We start from the raw sequence: 20,655 nt of genomic DNA, 5'->3' as shown, positions 1-20,655 counted from the left end.
TGGTTTTTCAGACCTGGTAAGGTTTATCTAAATAACCAGCAGAACAATATAATTCTTATTAGTGCATTTCATACCTTTGCAGTATTAAAATGTTCACTAGCAATAAGCCAAATACAGATCATAGTTCCAGTCCTGCCTAGAAAAGAAATTGATCAATTGACCATTGCTCAATAGGAGAGTATTTTCAATCTTAATATTGCTAGCCATTTATAAAGATTATAACCTGAATTTGTTCTTTTTTGACCTAAATATAAATCATACTTCAGAAATAATCAAATATTTCACAGGCTTGAACTTGAACACACTTCAGGTTTCTAATTCATTATTTTCCCACACTAAGACCTAACAACAAGAAGAAGAACTACAACAACATTTTAAGGTTTGCAAATTACTTTATAAATCTTATTCCATTTTATCCTCTCAACAATCCTGGAAGTTGTATACTATTATTTCCCTCATTTTGCAGATAAGGAAACTGAGGTAAACAGAAGTTCAGTAACCTACCCAGAGTCACACACCTAATAAGTACCTGAGGCTTGATGTGAATTCAGATCACTCCAGGCCCAGGGCTTTAGCTATCCTTTTCCACTTAACTGCCTCCGTTAATACTTTGCAATATTTTCCCTTGTGCTAAGTCTCTGTCAAATCTATATCATTCTTAAAGTCACTTATTTCTTCTTTTGGAAATGATCTATCCTTTTATAATTATACTTTCTAAAGCACTTTGTACTCCATTTATGTTTTTAGTATAAGGAGTGTCCAAAGGTCTCAGTAAAGTTTTAGGCTTCAATAACTTTTAACCTTTAAGTTAATAGATTTTTTAAAATAACTTTAAGTCTTTATATTATTAAAGAATAAAACTGCACTGAGACATCTTTTATTTAAATTTGCATTACAGCTATTTGTGTTCTTGTCTTATCTTTTTTACTGGTATAAGTTCTGGAGCAAAGAAGTCTTTTCTTACTCATTTTTCTACAAAACACATTACTTGCTAATTTGTTTCATTGGGAATGTGTTTCAATGGGCATCACTTAATATTTGTTTTTTGAACTGAAATCAATTTAGCCAATTCTACAATATGTTCAAAAAGGAAAATATTCTCCTAACTGGTCTCCTAGAAGCTTCTTATGTACAGCTAAAGAGAGATACATGACATTATGTTTGGCATCCAGGTTAAGTAGCTGATAGTAGAAGTTTCATATCAAATATTGTGCTATAACTGTATATGAAGAGTTATTCAAAATCCTTTAAAAATGGAATGGAGAGATAATATGCCCTGTTCCTGTACCACATGCTAAAAGTTTCCTTGTTCCAGGGTGGTGGACATATGGTTTCCATGTTTCATCTAAGTACAATATGTTACCATGAATGACATTTTGAGTTCTAGAAAAGCCTGTCTTCTCTGATTATATTTAAATCAGAAAAAAAATCCCAAATGTTTTATGTACAATAGGAGATTTAAAGACTAGCTCCTTCTTCAAGGAATTTGTTTATTTAGTTCCCAGACTAGCTTATCATGTTAAAATTTAAGCAATAAAATGTTTAAATAGCATATCTGCAATTGCTAAATGACTTTCCCAGAAAATAAAGGGATTCAAAAGAAAAAGAGGTCACTTTAGGCCAATACAACCAGGGAGGATTTTACTTGATCTTTCAAAATGGAATCTGAGCTAGTAGGATTTGAATGGATGTGTCATAGGAAATGTAGAAAAAAAGATTTTAAAATTATTATCCATGTTAGAAATAGAGAATAGAAAGGGGGACTGATCTCTATTCATGATTATTGCATTCTGTTGTCTGTGACTTTTTTTAAAAAAAGAAAATGCTTTTATCAATTTCTAAGGCCTCTATGTTCACAAACAATATTTCTTAGATATATTTCAAACACACTAGCCAATTTAAAACATTCTCGTCATGTTCCCTCTGGAATGGAAAATGTCTGATTTTCAAATATTAGGACATACACAGGCTTTTTGTACCTAATTCCCATCTTGCTCATTGGAGATCCATCTGACTAAGAAAAAGAACTAAAGATGCATTTCAAGTCTAAATCAGAATAAGGAGAAGAGACTAGAGAAATATAGTTTATCCTTGGTCTGAGCTCATAATTCTGCATGAAGAGACTGTGGCATAGAAATTTACTTGAGACCTCTTTTTCTTTCAATTGAAGATCAGTACAGCTAAAGAAGTTGAATCCAAGAGACAGAGAAAAAGTATTACCTTTGCCTCCCATACAGTGAACTACAATTATATTTTTTGGATCCTTTTCCATCCATTCAAATACACTGTCCACAAATTTCAGCATATCACTGGTTAAAAGCAAATGATTTTTAGTTGAATAAAAGTATTATTTTGAAAAATCAAGATTCCCCCTCCCTCCTACTTAGTACTCCCCTCTCCCTCAGGAAACTTGGTATGCAACCTACATTATGGTGGGGACATTGTGATCATCAATAGGGAATCTTTCTACCCTGTTATGGAAATGTGAAGGGTTATACGTTTTCTCACCTAAAACAGATAACAGAAGTTAAACTTATGCATTAAACTAACAGACTTGACATTAGCAGACACAAAAATGGCAGTTCACTTAGCCCACTTAAGGATTTGCCCTCTCTATCCAAGAAGAGTTGTACAGGAAAATTTTGAAACTGTAGGAATAGGAAAATAGGAGTAGCATTAGCTTCTCAATTATGCCCTGAGGTCATAGTCTTAACATATAAAACCTCAGCAAATGGCTAATAGTGCAACACCCAATAGGACCCACAGCAGAGGTAAATGCAATTGATCAAGGGATAGGAGCAAGAAAAATATATTCAATTTATCTGAATTTTCAAGTAAAAAATATAAAGGTGGTTCTTAGCCTAATTCTAACTGATGTATCCTTGTATCAGAATCACCATAGAGATGGGGATTCACACACACACACACACACGCACACACACATACACACAAACACATATCTCAGTTCCATGATTTCAATGGATAATTGATTTTGAGAAAAATCTCCATCTGGGATATGTGGGAAAGAGTTTACACCTCCATGAAGATTCTGATGCAGACATACATAGGCTTCACCTAAAAAAAGTTCAAGGAGTAGAGTAAAAAGTAGAAAGAGTGAAGTAGAAAGAGAACTGAATTGTAAGTTAGGACACCTGGATTCTAGTCTTAGATTGTTATGTCACTTTGGAGAAGTTACTTTTTTCCACTGGACCTCAGTCTCTCTAAAAGTTTAAAGTGATATATTGCATTGATTTTTTAAAGTTCCTTCTAGCTTTAACAGTTTGTCTCATATTCTTTTATGTCTCATATTCTTTCCTTTTTATAATATTTTGATTCCACACTAAGCTTCTGTCTTTAAAAAAAAAAATGGGTCCAATAGAAGATAAGACCTTTAAAAGATAAATGAGAGTGAGGGCAAAGATCTTTTAAAAATAGTTACTAGAAGAAAATGAAATTATAATAAGGAAGGAATAGACATTTCTAAAGTACTTACTATGTGCCAGGCATTATGCTAAGTGCTTTACAAACGTTATCTTATTTAAATCTCACAAGAACCTTGGAGGCAGATTCTATGTTTAACTCCATTTAACAAATGAAGAAACTGGGACTAATCCTGAGTAAGTGAGACTATCACCTGCTAGAAGGCACTGACTTCAATCAATAACAAGTCGACTAGGTTATTAATTAAGCTCCTATTTTGAGCCAGGGACAAAATTTTGTGCTAAATGCTTATATTCAAACCAGAATATCAAAAGAGAGAATTCATACATACTGCATAAATTGTAGATCTTGTAGTGGTCTTTATGTTTTGTATCCAGGAATCTTGCAACTTCCTAAAACATATACAAATGTATATATTTTCTCACATATACATAATACATACATTATAAAATGTAGAATATTTGCTAACCTCAAGATGCTTAACTGATTATTAAATTATTATTACTACATGACAACAATAATTATGAAGATTCTCATTTAGCACTTTTAAATAACAGTGCTTTTTATTTTATTAAATAATAATAACTTATTTATTTAGGAATTTGATTTTCCATGCATGAATAATTCAACTCTCACAATAACTTCAGGAAATTAAGTATATCGAGTTACTTTCATTTTTCAGATAAAGGAAATGAAAGTTTAGCTAGATTGAGTGACTTGCCCATGGAGGTAGCAAAGCTAATAATACTTGTCTCAAGTCGGTTTCCTGACTAAATTCAGCACTCTGGACAGTCTCTCCAAGGAAGGTATAAAGAACAAGAGTATATATATATATCCTCAGATTGCCTATATACCTAATAATCCTACTGATAGGGAATAAGTCATCTATAAGCATTGTAACATTGTTATGTTAGCTTGCTATTTTGACTAGGAAAACAAGGCTAATTTGACCTTATAAACATGTTCAGTAATTTTGTTTTCTTTTCCTTCCCTTCCTCTCTACCTTCCTCCCTTCCTTCCTTCCTTCCTCTCTTCCTCCCTTCCTTCCTTTTCTGAAGCAATCAGGGTTAAATGACTGGCCCAGAGTCACACAGCTAGTTAAGTCCCAAATGTCTGAGGCTGGATTTGAACTTAGGTTCTCTTGACTCCAGGTTCAGTGCTTATGCACTGCACCACTTATCTGCCCTAATAGCTTTATTGTGAAAATTGGTCCCATTGCTCTTATTTTAAATATAAGTCCATTCAGACTGATCTCTTAGTGGGCTATACTCTCATATGCTTGGTTGACTATTGATCCCTTAAGTGTCAAAATGACATTTTAAAAAAATATAGTGTAACACCTTACTTATCCAAGTGTTCATACTTCTAGTAACCTCAACCATATGCCGCAGAATTACCCTCATCCCCACCAGAGGAAAAAGTATCTGATTAGCAAGTGAAATGGGTGTCATAAGGTTATTAAACATTCATTCAAAGAATCCTGGGAGTAACAAAAGGACAAATTTGATTGTATCATAGAGTATGAAAGAAGGGCTTTAGAAATCAAACAATGAGAAAAATGACTATTATTATATTAATAATGTTTAATTATTATTATAGATCCTCATTATATTAATAACCAATTTATATATAGGACCCAAAGATCTTTTTGCTTGCTCAAAGACCAGTCTGTTAAGAACATTTCTGACCTTGGCTCAAAATTCACCCCACCCAGAAAAGAGCCCACCTCTCATTATCATATTCATTCTCTCCTTGATTCATCCTTCAGGATTGATCTCCACATTTTTCCAAAGATATTTAAGCATTCAGTGACCTCCATGAAGGGACTAGTTACCCTGTGAGAGAGCACTAGCCATTAACTTATTGATTACTTGCTAGCCTAATTAATAAACTGATTATTAATTAGAAAGAAACTCTGTCTCTTGGGTTTTCCATTCTTCTAACAGAGTAGTGTATATTTCATCCCAGAAGAAAAAGGAAACCATTGGAATAGATTGAATAGTGTAGTGATACACTCCACTATTTATCTATTTATAAGTAATCTATTTATTATATTTATAAGGTAATATCACTTTGGCTGCAATGTATAAGGTAAATTAAAGTGGTGAGAGATTTAAGGTAGGAAAAACAAATTAGGACAGTGTTACAATAATCTTGTTAAGAATAATGAGGATTTGAAGGATGGTGACTTTGTGGGCAGAGGGAAGGGATGGTGTGAATGATGAAAATGGTTAAGATTTGGCAGTATGTGGGATATGTGGGGTGAGATTGAGGGGTGGAGTATAACACTGAGATGGTATAATTGAGTAATTGTAAGGATAATGGTGCCTTCAGTAGTAATAAACAAGTATGGGAAAGAGGTGAGTATGAGGAAAAGATGATCTAATGAGATCTTAGGTGCAAAGCAATTGAAGAGGATGGAGCAGGTTCTCACGGGTCTCTTGGGTCAATTTCTCAGAGCCCCTTCAGTGCAATACATTGAAGTTATCTGGTGGGTAGAGTATAAAGATATTTGAGTGGAGGGGAGAGAAATTTACCTACATAATTGCTATAGGTATCTGGTCTCTATTAATTTACAAGTACTCTGAGGGATTTATACCTGGCATAGGCACAAAAGGATAGTATGGTTAAAAGCATGAAGTGAGAAGTGTTCTATCATAATAGGTGATGGGGATAGTATAACTGTGTTGGAAAAACTCATAATTAACTTGTGAGATGGGAGAGAGGTAACTAAACTTTTCACCTATAAATGATTGATCATACATTCCTTTCAATTATTCTAGGACCTCCCACTTTAGAGATCACATCCTAGATGGTCACAAATGTGCCCTTTACATATAATATTGTACTGATTGTAACAAGCCCTAGAATATTATGGGATCTCCTAGATGAGATATATGATCATGCAAAAGAGATCAGTTTAATACTATTCAAAGGGTCAACTAAATGGATGAAAAAAATATCTGTTTTTAAGTTATGGTGATGTTGTTATTTGGACAAACCTTTAAATTTGTTCGTAATCTAACCTTTTGGGATGGGCAGTGCAAGTAGATAGACCCATTTGAATGATTTTCAGATCATGTGTAATTGTTTGAGCTTTTCCCAACATAACTGCACTATCCTCAATACCCATTATGAGATTTTAATATGTTAGTTATACAGTATTGTGTCAATAGCAAATTTCATAAGTATACCATGTATTTTGTTTTAGTGATTAATGAAAATGCTGGCTAGAATAGAGCCAAGAATAGATATATGGGGCAATTTAGGAGATCATCTGCATTATACATATACTGATTACTTCAATTGAAACAATGACTCACTTCAAAAGTTAAACCAAGTAACGTGCCAGCAAGAAGCATCAAATGTACAATGGGGAAAATACTGACTCAAAAGTCAAAAGCTATTCTCTAACTCCTACTAGCTTTGTGTCTTTGAGCAAGTCCTAAAGCAATTTCTGTTGTGAATTATTTATTTGTAAAAGCACTGGGGAATGATCCAATCAAAATCAAGCATCACAGTGAAGAGGACCATCAAGACTTACATCAAACCAAAGGTGTGAAAGCTATCTAAGGGATATAATGGTAGTTAGGAGACATATTTGTTAGTATATGACCTCTGTGTTTTCACTCCTATTTTCTCAGAGAGTCACAATATTGTAATATTTCCATTTGGTATCAATATCATCATAGCCTAGATTTCTACCTTAGTAGAAGTGACAGATAAGGAAGTTCTGGGACATGGAACAGTGGAAGGAGGAAAAGACAAAGCTATTGAGGCAATGATGAAAGATGAACATAATGTGGCTAAGCTTATATGCATATTTCTCTTCCTGGCTCCAGGGTAAAGTAGGTATTATTTCTAAAGTATCTAATAGGGAGGAGATGAAAATATTCCTGACCTGTAAGGCAGAGTGATTAGTACTATGTAATGCCTATATGTACCCACAGTTCTCTGAGTCATTTGGTCCATGAGTCAAGACCATCACATTCCATGTAACAGTCCCCTGATTCAGTAGAAAAAGTGTTATTTGCAATTGAGGTTATTCTCTGTTCTAAAGCATTTATGTAAAGTTAGTGACCATCTAGATTTATTCTAGAGTTGGGGAGCAGGAGAGTGAGGCTTCAGGTTGGAGGATGGGGATAGAGTTGATAAATCTTCAAATGATTATAAGAGGGCAACTAGAAATGATCAAAAAGAAGCAAGTAGGAAGACAGGAGTTAGGGATTAAGGAAGGCAGTGGAGTTAATTTTGATGGTACCAATGAAGAGGTGATTCTCAGAAAACATAAAATGGCCTATATAAGTTAGAGACTGTGTGCATTGATAGATATATCTCTTGAAATATAAAACTGTAATGGACTCAGTCTATTTTCATTGAAAAATACAAAATGAATACCTATTAGATAACATTCTCTCTTACTTTAATGGGGTTTCTATAGAGTGACCGACTTCCAGATGATGGAAAGGACATGGCAATAACATTATCTGAAAGTGAAAATAAATTTTTCCTATTAAGAAATCATTAACATTATGAAATTGTAAGATTTTGCAAACACACAAAAATACAGATTTAATATTTATATGTATACATTTATTATAAATATGTATTTAGTATATATTTATAGTTACACTATTTAGAAGCCCCTTTTCTAGTAGAAAGTTTCTTTCAGGTAATTAAGAGTCACAGAATAGAAACAAATCAGCCCTGTGACTAGGATGGACTGAGATTTTGGAAATTTTATTGAGTAGAATGATCATTTAAATCCATGAGTTTCAAGGGCCATCTAATAGTAATTGAAATATCTAGTTGAGGCTAATTGAAAAAGGATTTGTGTCTGCTTTCATCAGCAGTAACCTTGAGAGGGGAAGGGGCTTAGACTAACAGTGATTCATATCTGGGCCCAAGGACATTTGGAAGATTGAATCAAAACTCAACCTCTAATAATGGTTTTGGTAACTTTACTTAAGTCTTTCAAGATTGTCTCCAACTTACCCTATGTGTACTTGTTTGTACATTTTATCTCTCCCATTGTGAGTTCCTTGAAGAAAGAGTTGGGGTTTTGTTTTGGGTTTTTGTTGTTTCTTTGTCTTCCTAGTGCTTAACACAGTGCCAAACACATAGCAACAAGTGCTTAAAAATGCTTTTTGACTTAACTTCTATGGATCCAGGAACTTTCCAAAACAGTGACCAAAATTACTGAGAAATCCTTAAATTAAAGTCTTTTTGCTGTCCCTGGGCCCAATTAAACTTTTTTTAGACCCCATTCTAGACTGGACTATTCTGAACTCAAATTTTGGACATTTGATAGAGAATATTTTAACTTTGAAAATGCTATCAATTGAATATCCAATGCTTCAGTGAAAGCAAGCCCTGATAACTGAGGTAAATCTCAGAAGAGATGTGAAAGATGATTAATTGGACTCCTATTTTATTCTAATTAGTATAATCAGTTTGATATGAATCCATAGGATTGGTGATTATAAATTCTGATAATAGCTCTCTGAGCTATGAATTGCAGATTGTTTAGGAAGCTAACTAGAAGATCTTGACACTTGTTTTTTTCTTATTATGGTGACCAAGACCAGCATGATGGAAATGATTCAGTTACATGGAAAGTCTTCCAACTATTTTTGTTGCCCCCCCATCCCTTGTCATCCCTCTGTTGCCCAACCTGGGAAGATGATCATGAGCACATAGCCAGTGAGTAACTCTGGCTGTCCACCTGAGGTCTGTCTTTCTACTAGTTCGTGAACGTACTTATTGACTTGATAGGATCTCCTGAAAAGTTATCATGGGTCTGTTAAGGTCTGCTTACGACACCATTTGTCAACCAATGGGACTCTGTATTTTGTGTAGACTCTCCTGGAAGGTCAAGGGAAAAGTCTATCCACCACTAAGACTATTTCTGATCTTCTCCACCCATAAGCAATATAAAACTAAGAGGCAACTGAGATCATGAGGAAAATCTGAGTTCTACTTCATTGGAGGGAACCATTGACCCTTTAATAAAGTGTCATTGACTCAGAGCTATGCCTCAGTGGTTTTTCTTATAGATTGGGTAATTACAATCCCCACAAAGCGTGGGAAGGATTTCTTCCTATAGTTTACAGAATGTGTGACAATCATTCCATCTGCTTAAGAGATAAAATAATAGTATTGATTTCCTCCTTTCCACTCAAACACTACCTCTTTTCTCCCACTCCCTTCCATCTATATTTGCAAGAGTAGAAGGGGAACTCAGTAAGAACTAAGAGAAAAATTTCAAATGCTTTTGAAAAGCAGTTTGATTTGGATTAAATCAAGACAAAACACAAACTGAATTATTGACAAAGGAACAAATTTTAAAGTTAGTAATGCAAACTAATAAACCATTGTATATAGTCATTAGTTAATTTCATCAAGCTGCACAAACCAGTAATGTAAGTGAGGTCCAGATCAAATCCATCTTTCCTATAACGTCTTTTGTTTTCTGAAACCTTGGAGAGAAAAATAACAAATTTATTAGGTATATGCCAAACTAAAAAGAGCATACATGTAATGTTACCCAGATGTCTGTCATTCAAAATCCAACACCCATTCCTATTGAAAACACTAGAGAGCATAGGAAATTTTCCTTAAAATGATCAGCAGCATTTATCTAAAATCACCAGTTAGAAGCATTCCCAATAAGATCAAGGCTGAAAGAAGGCTGCCTGCTATCAACATTACTATTCACTATTATATTAGAAATGTTAGCTTTAGTAATAAGAGAAGAAAAAGAAATTAAGAGTAGGTAATGAGGAAACAAAATTATTAGTCTTTACAGATGATATGATGGTATACTTGGAGAATCCTAGAAAATGAACAACAACAAAAAAAAACTACTAGAAACAATGAACAACTTTAGTAAAGTTGCAGAATACAAAATAAATCCACATAAATCATCAGCATTTCTATATGTTACCAACAAAGTCCAGCAGCAAGAGACATTCCATTTAAAATAACTGTAGATAATATAGATATCTGTCATCCTTGCCAATATCTCCCAAAACAGGTGGCAGCTAGGTAGCATAATGATATACAATACTAGACTTTAAGTTAGGAAGAACTGAATTCAAATCCAGCTTTATGCACTTAATAGTTCTGTGATCTTGAACAAGTCATTTAACTATTGACTGCCTCAGTTTCCTCAACTGTAAAACAGAGATACTAGCCCCCTTGTTTCCCAACATGGTTGTGAAGATCGAATGAGTTAATATTTATAAAGGACTTAGCAAGCTCATGGCAGGCACTATATATGTGGTCTAGTTAGAATAACAAATATGCTTCAGAATCCAAAAGAAGGTTTGCCCACTTACCAACTTTCTAGCTGCTTTTTCAAGTTTATTTTTCTCACTGGCCAGTTGGAATACTTTTATTAGAACAAAAAGTCTTAAAGTTTTAAGAAGAAATGTCACCCTGACAATGAATACAAAAGAAATAATTTTACTTCAGAACTAGCAGTTACTGATAAGAAAGATTCAAAGGTTGAAGCTCATTTTTAATTTAATGTGTTTCTACCCGGGGGGGGGGGGGGGGGGACTCAGGAACCCTTACTCAAGTAGAACTCCTGGACCTGGGCATTGCTTTTGGAAGTTTCACTGTTCTAAGTACATAGTTATCAGTAACACCATTAACTCCAAAGCCATCTTAAGCCTCTAGAAGTTGAAGTTGAGATGTTCATATTATGGAATAATACAGGACCAAAGGCCTCAGTTTCATTCCCAGTTGGGCATTTATTAACTAAGAGACCTTCAGAAACTCATTTAACTTCCATCAACTTCGGTTCTTTCTTTGTAAACTATTGGTGGGAAATCACACCTACCCTCCATAACTCACAGTTATTGTGAGGAACAAATGAGATCATGAATGGGAAAAACATTTTTTGAGTTGCAAAACTCTACATAAGATGTCTTAATATCCCAATTAGTGACTATAAGAATAATGCAGTGTCCAAGTCTAAGATATATAGACAAATTGGAAGTGTTAGAGTTGAAGCTTAACTTGAGTTGATTACCAGAAATGGAATGTTGTGAACAGCAGTCAGTCAAGTCAACATACATTTATTAAGTGTTTGCTATGTACCAGGCACTGTGCTAAGCACTAAGAATATTTATAAAAAGCAGAAAGGACGACAATCCCTGTTCCCAAGGAGTTTACATTTTAATGGAGGAAGATAACACATAAAAGGGAGCTGGAAATCAGGGAAACCAGAGGTAGCAAGGAACACTGAATCCCAAAATCTCAGAATTGGAAGGAGCCTCAGCAGCAATCCTGACATGGGATTACTCAGAGTCTGCATGAAGACTTCTACTAGTAAGTCAACAAATAGTTATTGAGCTTTTACTGTGTACTAAATGCTAAGGATACAGAAAAAAGAGAACAAAAAGAAAAGAAAGGGGGGAAAAAAACCACCTTGCCCTCAAGAAATTCACTCTCATCATGAAGACAATATACAGATGATATACACAACATTTTTACAATGAAAACAGAAAGTAGTCTTGCAGGGACAGATTGGAGAAGGCTGGGGTGGGGGGAAGTCATGCAAAGGCCCACCACAGAAGATAAGGTTTGAACCAGATGTTGGAGTAGCTCAGGCAAGTACATAGAATTAGGAGATGGTGGGAGAGTCAAGTGTGAGGAAGAGGAGGCCCATGTAGCTGAACTGAAGAGTTCATGAAAAGGTTCCATTACAGAGATGGAAAGATAGAAGGTATACTCTGGAAATAAAGACTGGAAAGACAGGAAAGGACCAGGTTGTAGCCCATTTAAATGGAAAATAAAGTATTTTATATTTGATCCTAAAAGGAATAGAGAACCACTAGAGTTTATCAAATTGGAAGGGAAAGTGACATGGCCAGACCTATAATTCAAGAAAATCATTTTAGCAGCTGAATGGTAATTGGACCAGAATGGAGAGAAACTTGAAACATGGAGACCAGCCAGGTTATATGAGACCTGTATGGTAGCTGTGTAGATGAAGAGAAGAGGATCTGAATAAGAAATGTGGGAAAAGGAATGATAAGATTTGACTACTGATTGGATATATGGAGTGAATATAAATGAGGAGATGAGGAGATAAGGATTATACCGAGGATGTAAGCCTGGATGACTAGGAGAATGGTTTTAACCTCAATAGCAAAAAGAAAATTGAAAAGGAGGTTGGGGAAATAATGAGTTCTATTTTGGGCATGGTAAGTTTGAGATCCCCTTGGGCCTTCCAGGATACAAGATCTGAGACATTAAAATTAGGCATATGTTAATCTGGGAATCATGATCTTAGATATGGTCATTTAACTCATGGAAGTTTCTGAAATCACAAAATAAGAGAGTTTAGAAAAAAAAAGAAAAGAAAAGAAAGAAAGAGGGTACAAGAGGGATCCAGGATGTGTATGGGAGGGTGGGGATGGGAAAAGGGAGAGATAATCCATATTAATATCCAATATAATCAATTGAATATACTAAATCAAAGAAATCTGAGGGAGGAAGACCAGAAGAAAATAAAGTCTTAAAACCCTAAAGAGGAAAAAAAAGGTCAAGAGGAGGGATATGAATAGTGTCAAAGGTATCAGAGAAGTCAAGGATTGAAAAAAGGGTATTAGGTATTGATTATTTATATAAGTAAGCCATGATGCTTACTAAGTGACACAGTGCCCAACCTGGAGTCAAGATTCAACTTTCTGTGTTCAAAAATAGTTTCAGATACTTACTAGTTGTATAAACCTGGGCAAATCATTGACATATAGCAAGTGATCCATCTTGCTCCCTCCCTTGCACCCTGATTTAAGGACTTTTTCTTGCAGTCAATATGACTCAGAGAGTAGTGAAAGTTGGGAGTAGCTGGGTCATAAAGTATTTTCTAGGGAACCCTGCATTATGTTGCAAGGGATGTTGTTGGGTGTTCAAAGGAAAAGAGATGGGAGAGAGAAACAGAAACAGAGAGACAGAGAGGGAGGAAGGGAGAGAAGAAGAGAGATAGACAGAGACAGACAGACAGACAGAGAGAGAAGGAGGGAAGGAGGAAGAGAGACAGAGACAGAGACAGACAGACAGAGAGACAGAGAGAGACAGTGCTGAGGGAGGTTAGGGGGCATTCCTATTTCAGAAGCCACATATGGGAAAGCATGAAGTAAAACCAGTGAGTTTTGGACCTGTTGAGTCAAAGAATAAACAGTATAGAGATTTCAGGCAGGATTAAGGTTTCTGTGATAAGCAAGACATATAGCATCTAGGCACAAGTAGACTATTATGAGTGATTTCTGAATTCAAGAATTGGAAGTTTGTGTTGAACAGGAAACCTTTTGTTTTTTCACTCTAATGTGGAATGAGTTAGAGTGAGTTCTTGCACAATGGAATTGGGAAGTCTAAGATACATATGACTTTGCCTGTGTTTATTAGCTTTATTTAGTCAAATTAAACTGCTTATTTAAGTATTGATCAATATAGTAAAATATGGGAAAACTCATTTTTGGAAGGATTGGGTATGCAAAATTGGCATAAAAATTACTTCAATGGTTCTCAAAAACAGATTGAAAATATGCAAAAATCACTACATATTATTCAGGTTTTGAAAATGAAATTATCATCATCTTGATCAAAATGATCATCTTAGCTAGCATTTATATAGTATTTTATAGTTTGAAAAGCATTTTGTAAACATTTTCTAATTTATCCCTGAGAGATAGGAACTATTTCCCCCCATTTTATAGATGAGGAAACTGAGGAAGACAGAGATTAGATGATTTGTCTAAAGTCACATAGCTAGAAATTATGTCTGAGACTGGATTTGAAGTGTTCCTGATTGGTCCAATGCTCTATCTACTATTGTTAAGGGGCAGGTCAATTCTCTGAGAGCCTCCACAGCTGTGGATTATAGCATCTCAAGGAGTTGCAGGGCAGCCTTTGCTGACACAGGTGTTGCGGATTGGGAATGAAATAAATTGGAAGCAGAGGGAAGAGGAGAGAGGTCAAACAATGCAATGGCCTCTCAGCAGAGAGGTCAGAGAACAGCAATGGCCTCTCAGTCTCCTTGTATCATCCTTTCACATGAGGAAATACTTTCTGCAGGTCTGGGTTGGATCTCCAACAGCCACTGTCAGGTGACTCCTGTATTACAACATACTACGACACTGCTTCTATCTACCTGAATCGTTACATCACTAAAAAGACATCAAGAGCAAGAAAATTATCATCCAAAGAAAGTAAATATACAGTGATACTCAATGACTTCAATGAAAAGTTTGACATGAAAGAGAAAAGTATGTTGGAAAATATGGTTTGGTGTTAAGAAACAGAAGCAATTAAAATTTTTGTAAAATTAATATGAAACTACAAACCTTTCTTCAAGAAAAAAGTTGGAAGGCACTGAATATGGTGAACATTTAAAAAATGAAATCGATTACAACTTAGCATACAGTCAATGATTATTTGCTGATGTGAAAATCATTTCAGAGTCAGCTATCTGTAAATAGATCATAAATTTATGGAAGCAAAAATAAAAATCATGATCAAATTAGAATAAGGAATTAAAAAAAATAAGAAAATGGTATATGCAATTGCAATAGTTCTAACACAACCTAGTCAAGCAAGCTATTGGTACCCAAAATTGAGAATTAGTCCTAATAACATTTTCTACAGGAATTTAACTAGATGTAAAACAGTCATCACAATAAGAAGGCCAAAAGAGCTCAGAAACTGCTTCAACCAGTGATAGTTGTATTATTGGCAAATGGAAAGATTTAGCAGCCAGACACAAATGGTTTAGAACATAAATCTATTTGCAAAAAATATAGGAAAAAGTAAAATAGTGTCAAGTGTTATCGCTTCATAAAGCAGCACAAAATAGCAGAAGAAACTGAGTTTCCACAAGCCTCATCCAGACTCCAACTTAGATGAATCTCCCCCAAAACATTGCACCATATACTTCAGTGAATTTCAGCTGGATGATAGACTAAATATTAAAGAGAACTATTAAAAATATGAAGGAATGGAATAATGTATTTCTTTCAATTGTATGATTAAAATGATGTTTTTCTATTGAAATAGGAGGAATTATTAAGGGGTTAAGATAGATTCCCTTATTTATTTAAAAAATTTAAATTATACAATTAAAATAAATTTTTGTAAAAAAAAATGACAGAGAAAATATTACTCAAATGAATGTTTTGTTTTTGTATTTATACCAGTAGCATGTATATACTATCTGGCATATAGTAGGTGCTTAATAAATCCTTATCGAATTGAGTATTTTCTGAAAAAACATAGCTCATTTATCTATTTGTGTCTGCCTATCTTATGTAACTTTTGTTTATGTGTTTCATCATTTTATCATAAGAGATCTCCTCCAATGTTCTAGGGGAACTTCTCTTGACATGATGATTATACCAATAGAGCACATTGGTTGTTTATCAGCTGCTTCTTATTTTTGCTAGAAGAATAACCCATTTTTAAATTTTTTCATAAATTTCTTTAATGACATCCTCTACCATCCTTCTGTATGATTTCTAGTCTCTGCTGAGATTCAGGTAGCTCATATCAACAATGTAACTAACTCTTCATTGCCTTTTTGATTATCCTAAATTCTTTGGTGGACATAGTATTTTCACAACTAATAGCCACAAAATCAATTCATATGAAAATTGATTTTTAAAGATGGATCTTCATTTTCAGGGAAAAACATGACATCATTAAAATAATTTCACACTTTCCCCAAAATAATCCAATCAGCTTTCCTACTTTTGTTTAACTCTTGTCCTAGTTCCTTATATATTTGTAGAGTCTTTCTACTATACACTAATTAATCAGTTATGTAGGTTGTCCATCCAATTGTATATGACAGTTTGGAGAATAGACATTCTTCATCCACTTAATTTTTCCTTTGTGGATAGAAACCATAAAATCTTTTGAACGTTTTTGAATCTCATCTGGGAATTTGTGCAATGTTTGAGGCTAGGTGAAATCAGAAAAATATTCTCCATAAATAGGAGAGTGTAGAAGGTGTTAATCACAACCAGACATTTCTCTTTGATTGGATTCTGCACTGAATCTCTTCTGTAACAGTGACAAACACCATTAGTGTGCACATCTCACTGTTTGATAATCTTTTATTAATAATCAAGGAGCATGGAGGTGGGAAAGGCAACTAATAGAAATATATATCACCAAAAGTAATTTCCTCATGTTAAGGCAGACAAATAATTTGAGGACATATCCTTTGAGCCAGCAATATCTCTCCTAGGTCTATATTCCAAAGAGATCATAAAAGAGGAAAAAGGAACCCCATGTGCAAAAATATTTATATCAGCCTTTTTAATAGTGGCAAAGAACTGGAATTTGAGTGAATATCCATCAGTTGGGGGAATGGTTGAATAAGTCATGGCATATGAATGAATGGTATGGAATATTATTGTTCTGTAAGAAACAATCAGCAGGATGATTTCAGAAAGAGCTGAAGAGACTTACATAAATTGATTATAAATGGAGTAAAACCAAGAGAATATTGTACACAGCAACAAGATTATACGATGATCAACTCTGATGAACTTGTCTCTTTTCAACAATGAGGTGATTCAGGCCAATTCCAATCGACTCGTGATGTAAAAAGCCATGTGCATCCAGAAAGAGGATCTTGGGGACTGATTGTGGTTCAAAACATAGTATTTTCATCTGTTTTCTTGTTGTTTGCCTATTTTTCTTATTTTTTCCTTTTTAATCTGATTTTTCTTGTACAGCATGATAAACATGGAAATATGTATCGAAGAATTGCACATGTTTAACATACACTGGATTATTTGTCTAAGGGAGAGTGTGGGGAGAAGACAAGAAGTTTGGAACACAAGATTTTGCAAGGTGAGTATTGAAAACTATCTTTGCATGTGTTTTGAAGATTAAAAAGCTATTATTAAAAAGGAAGCATTTAAAAAGAATAATTATAAACAATTAATGACCATAAGAATGAACCTTCCAAATCAGCAAAGAGAAGAGAAATGCAAATCAAAGCAACCTTGATATTTCTCCACATATCCAGTACATTAGCAAAGATAAGAATAATCAACATTGTAAACACAGGCATACTGATGCATTGTTAGTGGAGTTGTGATTTAGTAAGTACTCTGTAAGTACAGAAAGAGATTATAACTGATTATGAGAGATATTGTGGAGCTAGAAATAACAAATTTGGTAGCTCATCGGATATGTGGGATGAAGGAAGGTGAGAAGTCAGGGAGAGTGATAAAGTTATGAACCTAAGACATTTGAAAAATAGAGGTAACTTCAACAGAAAGAGGAAACTTTTGAAGAAGGAAGGGATATAATGGAGGGAAATAATGTTCTCTTCTTGATATTGAGTGTGAATTGATGATACGTTTAGTTCTAAATGCCAAATGGCAGTTAGTGATATAGGACTGGAGTTCAGGATAGAAACTAGATCAAAGAATCACTTCTATAAATATAGGGGTGATGTTCAAAACCATAGAAGCTGATGACAACACTAAGAAAAATATAGAAAGAAGAAAGAGATGAGAGGCTAGAACAGAAACTTTGAGTGCCTCACAATTAGGGCATGTGTCCTATGATAGATGACCTAGCAAAGGAGAATGAGAAATGGCCAGACAAGTGGAGGAAGAAAACAAAGAAAAAGTAGGATCATAGATATCCAAAAAAGAGAGAATATACAGGAGAATATCTCTTCTCAGTAATTCTAGAACTGTAATAAGTAACTTATTTTTATTTTATTTAGGCTCAGATCCTGGAGATACCAATTAAAACCAGACAAGCAGTAAATAGAATATAGCTCCAAAATGATTCACCTAATGCATCATCTATAAACTGTTTCATACTATGCATCATATTTTTCCCTATTAATTATCTGTCACAATACTGAAAGATCTATACTTTTCTGGCATTAGATCATAAGCTCCTGGAGGGGAGACACTGTCTTTTTTTTTTTTTTTTTTTTTTTTTTTTTGTATCCCCAGCACTTAGTACAATGCCCGGCACAGAGAAAGTTGATTGATTGTAATCTAGTAAAATCTTTCTACTTGCTTTGTGAACCTCATCTTAGATGTAAGAGATAATGGAAAGCCCTTCCTATTTCAAAAGCTATATTTATCACAATTTTATATGCTTGGTACTTGGTAGTTATTAATTACCATGTTCAGACTTAAATAGAACAGTCAAAACTGTCAGGTTCTTCCTTAAACCTCATAATTCATTTAAAAATTACTGATCAAGCTCCTGGGCTCATAGTTCTATCTAGATAAATTGAGACAATATTTGTAAAGCATTTTCAAACTTGAAAGGACTATGCAAATGCTTGCTAGTTAGCTAGTAGTAATATTAGTAGCTAGTAGTGGTTCTAATAATAATAATTACTACTAATACTAATAACTACTATTAATATTAATTACTACTAGTAATAATAATAGTCTTAGAATAATGTCATTTGAAAATAAAATTCAAGCAGAAATCTAAATAGAATTTATTTAAGCAATATAATATAGATGTAGAATTGAGATAACCACAGTATTATTTTTGTAAGAAGAAGAAGGTAGTGTGGTAGATAGGGTGCCCGTCCTGAAGTCCAGGAGAAAGCTGGTTCATCTCTCACTTCCCCCCCCCCAAAAAAAAAAGAGAAGGAAGAAGAAGGAAGAAGAAGGAAGAAGAAGGAAGAAGAAGGAAGGAAAAAGAAGGAAGAAGAAGGAAGGAAAAAGAAGGAAGAAGAAGGAAGAAGAAGGAAGAAGAAGGAAGAAGAAGGAAGGAAAAAGAAGGAAGAAGAAGGAAGGAAAAAGAAGGAAGAAGAAGGAAGAAGAAGGAAGAAGAAGGAAGGAAAAAGAAGGAAGAAGAAGGAAGAAGAAGGAAGAAGAAGGAAGAAGAAGGAAGAAGAAGGAAGAAGAAGGAAGGAAAAAGAAGGAAGAAGAGGAGGAGGAGGAGGACAAGAAAAGCACATAACATTTCAAGACATAAATAATATATTTCTTACGTGGGGATTTGAGGAATTCCTCCAATATCAAAATAAAGATAAACTATATCCACCATCAGGAATGACAAAATAGAAAGGAGATCTATTGTATTGATTATTGAAGAAAAATATTTCACTGCTCTGTAATACAAGCAAAATTATGAAATTTACCTCTCAAAAGAAACACAAGGAAGATTTCTTTTTAAAACCCCAATCCTTTTAATCCCAAGTAATTAGTTAATCTGCTTTAAGAGATTAATATGATGGCATTCAAAAAATTAAGGGGAAAACAATATTGTTTTGAAAGATAACTTTTCATCTTAAATGTCTACATTCCCCTTAACAAAAATGTTAATATCAGTTTCAATAGCAACTACCCATTGGAATAGTTACTGAGAGCTAATTTGGCATCAAATAACACTTGCCATATCAACATAGAACAGCTTTATGAGTTTTTAAAAATCCAACTTACCCTTCTAAAAAGACTTGAAATAGCACATCAGCAAGGAAGAAGAGACCAAAAAGTAAAAAAAATATACGATAGACTAAAGGTAACGTTGTACCCTTAGGAGTCAGGGATAAACCTGCAACCAGTACTGCAATATGAATGAAGATCAATAAAATACTAAATAACCTATAAAGATGGGGAAAAAAATCAGTAAAGAAAAGTGAATCTTACACATCATATCTGACTTTAAGCCTGCTAATTAATATTTTTAAGCCAAAGAAATAGTATATTGCATCCTCATAATTTAAGATGAAATTTATTCAGGAAAACACAACCTCCCCTCCCCCCCAAAATTTCTATCCTTTTACACCTGAAGAGTAGTATATGGGGGTATATGAAGTATATGAAGAGTAGTGTGGGGGTAGGGAAAAGGAAAGTTGGTTTGAATATTAGTGGAAGAAATTATTATGTTTTCTATTCAGTTTTAAACAAATGGTCACAGACATTGTTATTAGTTTGGGAGATGAATTTTTCTCTTCTTCTGGCTTTCACAGATCTAGATCTTCCATGAGAATTCTCATAACACATTCTATAACCAAATGCTACATAGCCTCAACTAGGTACTTAAAACTGCTAGGCAATTCTTTTCTATATCAGTTGTTGACTCTTCCCTATCACATGCCCTGTATTGCTTATCCCAAATTTGTCCTCTTTCAGTGGATGACCTTCCTCCTATATTGCTAAGGTAATCAATTATCCTGCAGGAATCCCTTCCTCTCCTCTTTCT

The 20,655-nt window shown here is 34.3% G+C and overlaps 1 protein-coding gene across 2 annotated transcripts in view; it reads right to left on the bottom strand.

The window, feature by feature from the left end:
- The window catches only part of LOC100929397 (phosphatidylinositol 3,4,5-trisphosphate 3-phosphatase TPTE2-like), a 74,374-nt gene that overhangs the window by 23,264 nt on the left and 30,455 nt on the right, over positions 1 to 20,655 (bottom strand). For both annotated transcript variants that reach the window (XM_031961971.1, XM_031961972.1), the window contains exons 6-14: positions 19,893 to 20,054; positions 19,442 to 19,561; positions 10,782 to 10,881; positions 9,857 to 9,920; positions 7,864 to 7,928; positions 3,773 to 3,833; positions 2,427 to 2,508; positions 2,221 to 2,309; positions 75 to 136 (exon numbers count right to left, since the gene is read on the bottom strand). In XM_031961971.1, coding sequence (XP_031817831.1) covers positions 75 to 136; positions 2,221 to 2,309; positions 2,427 to 2,508; positions 3,773 to 3,833; positions 7,864 to 7,928; positions 9,857 to 9,920; positions 10,782 to 10,881; positions 19,442 to 19,561; positions 19,893 to 20,054 — 805 coding nt within the window. The remainder of the gene's footprint in view (positions 1 to 74; positions 137 to 2,220; positions 2,310 to 2,426; positions 2,509 to 3,772; positions 3,834 to 7,863; positions 7,929 to 9,856; positions 9,921 to 10,781; positions 10,882 to 19,441; positions 19,562 to 19,892; positions 20,055 to 20,655) is intronic.

Source organism: Sarcophilus harrisii, chromosome 3, assembly GCF_902635505.1.
Source record: "Sarcophilus harrisii chromosome 3, mSarHar1.11, whole genome shotgun sequence".
Lineage (NCBI taxonomy): Eukaryota > Metazoa > Chordata > Mammalia > Dasyuromorphia > Dasyuridae > Sarcophilus > Sarcophilus harrisii.
The sequence above is the reverse complement of the archived record's forward strand: the minus strand, read 5'-3'. Positions and strand labels throughout refer to the sequence as shown.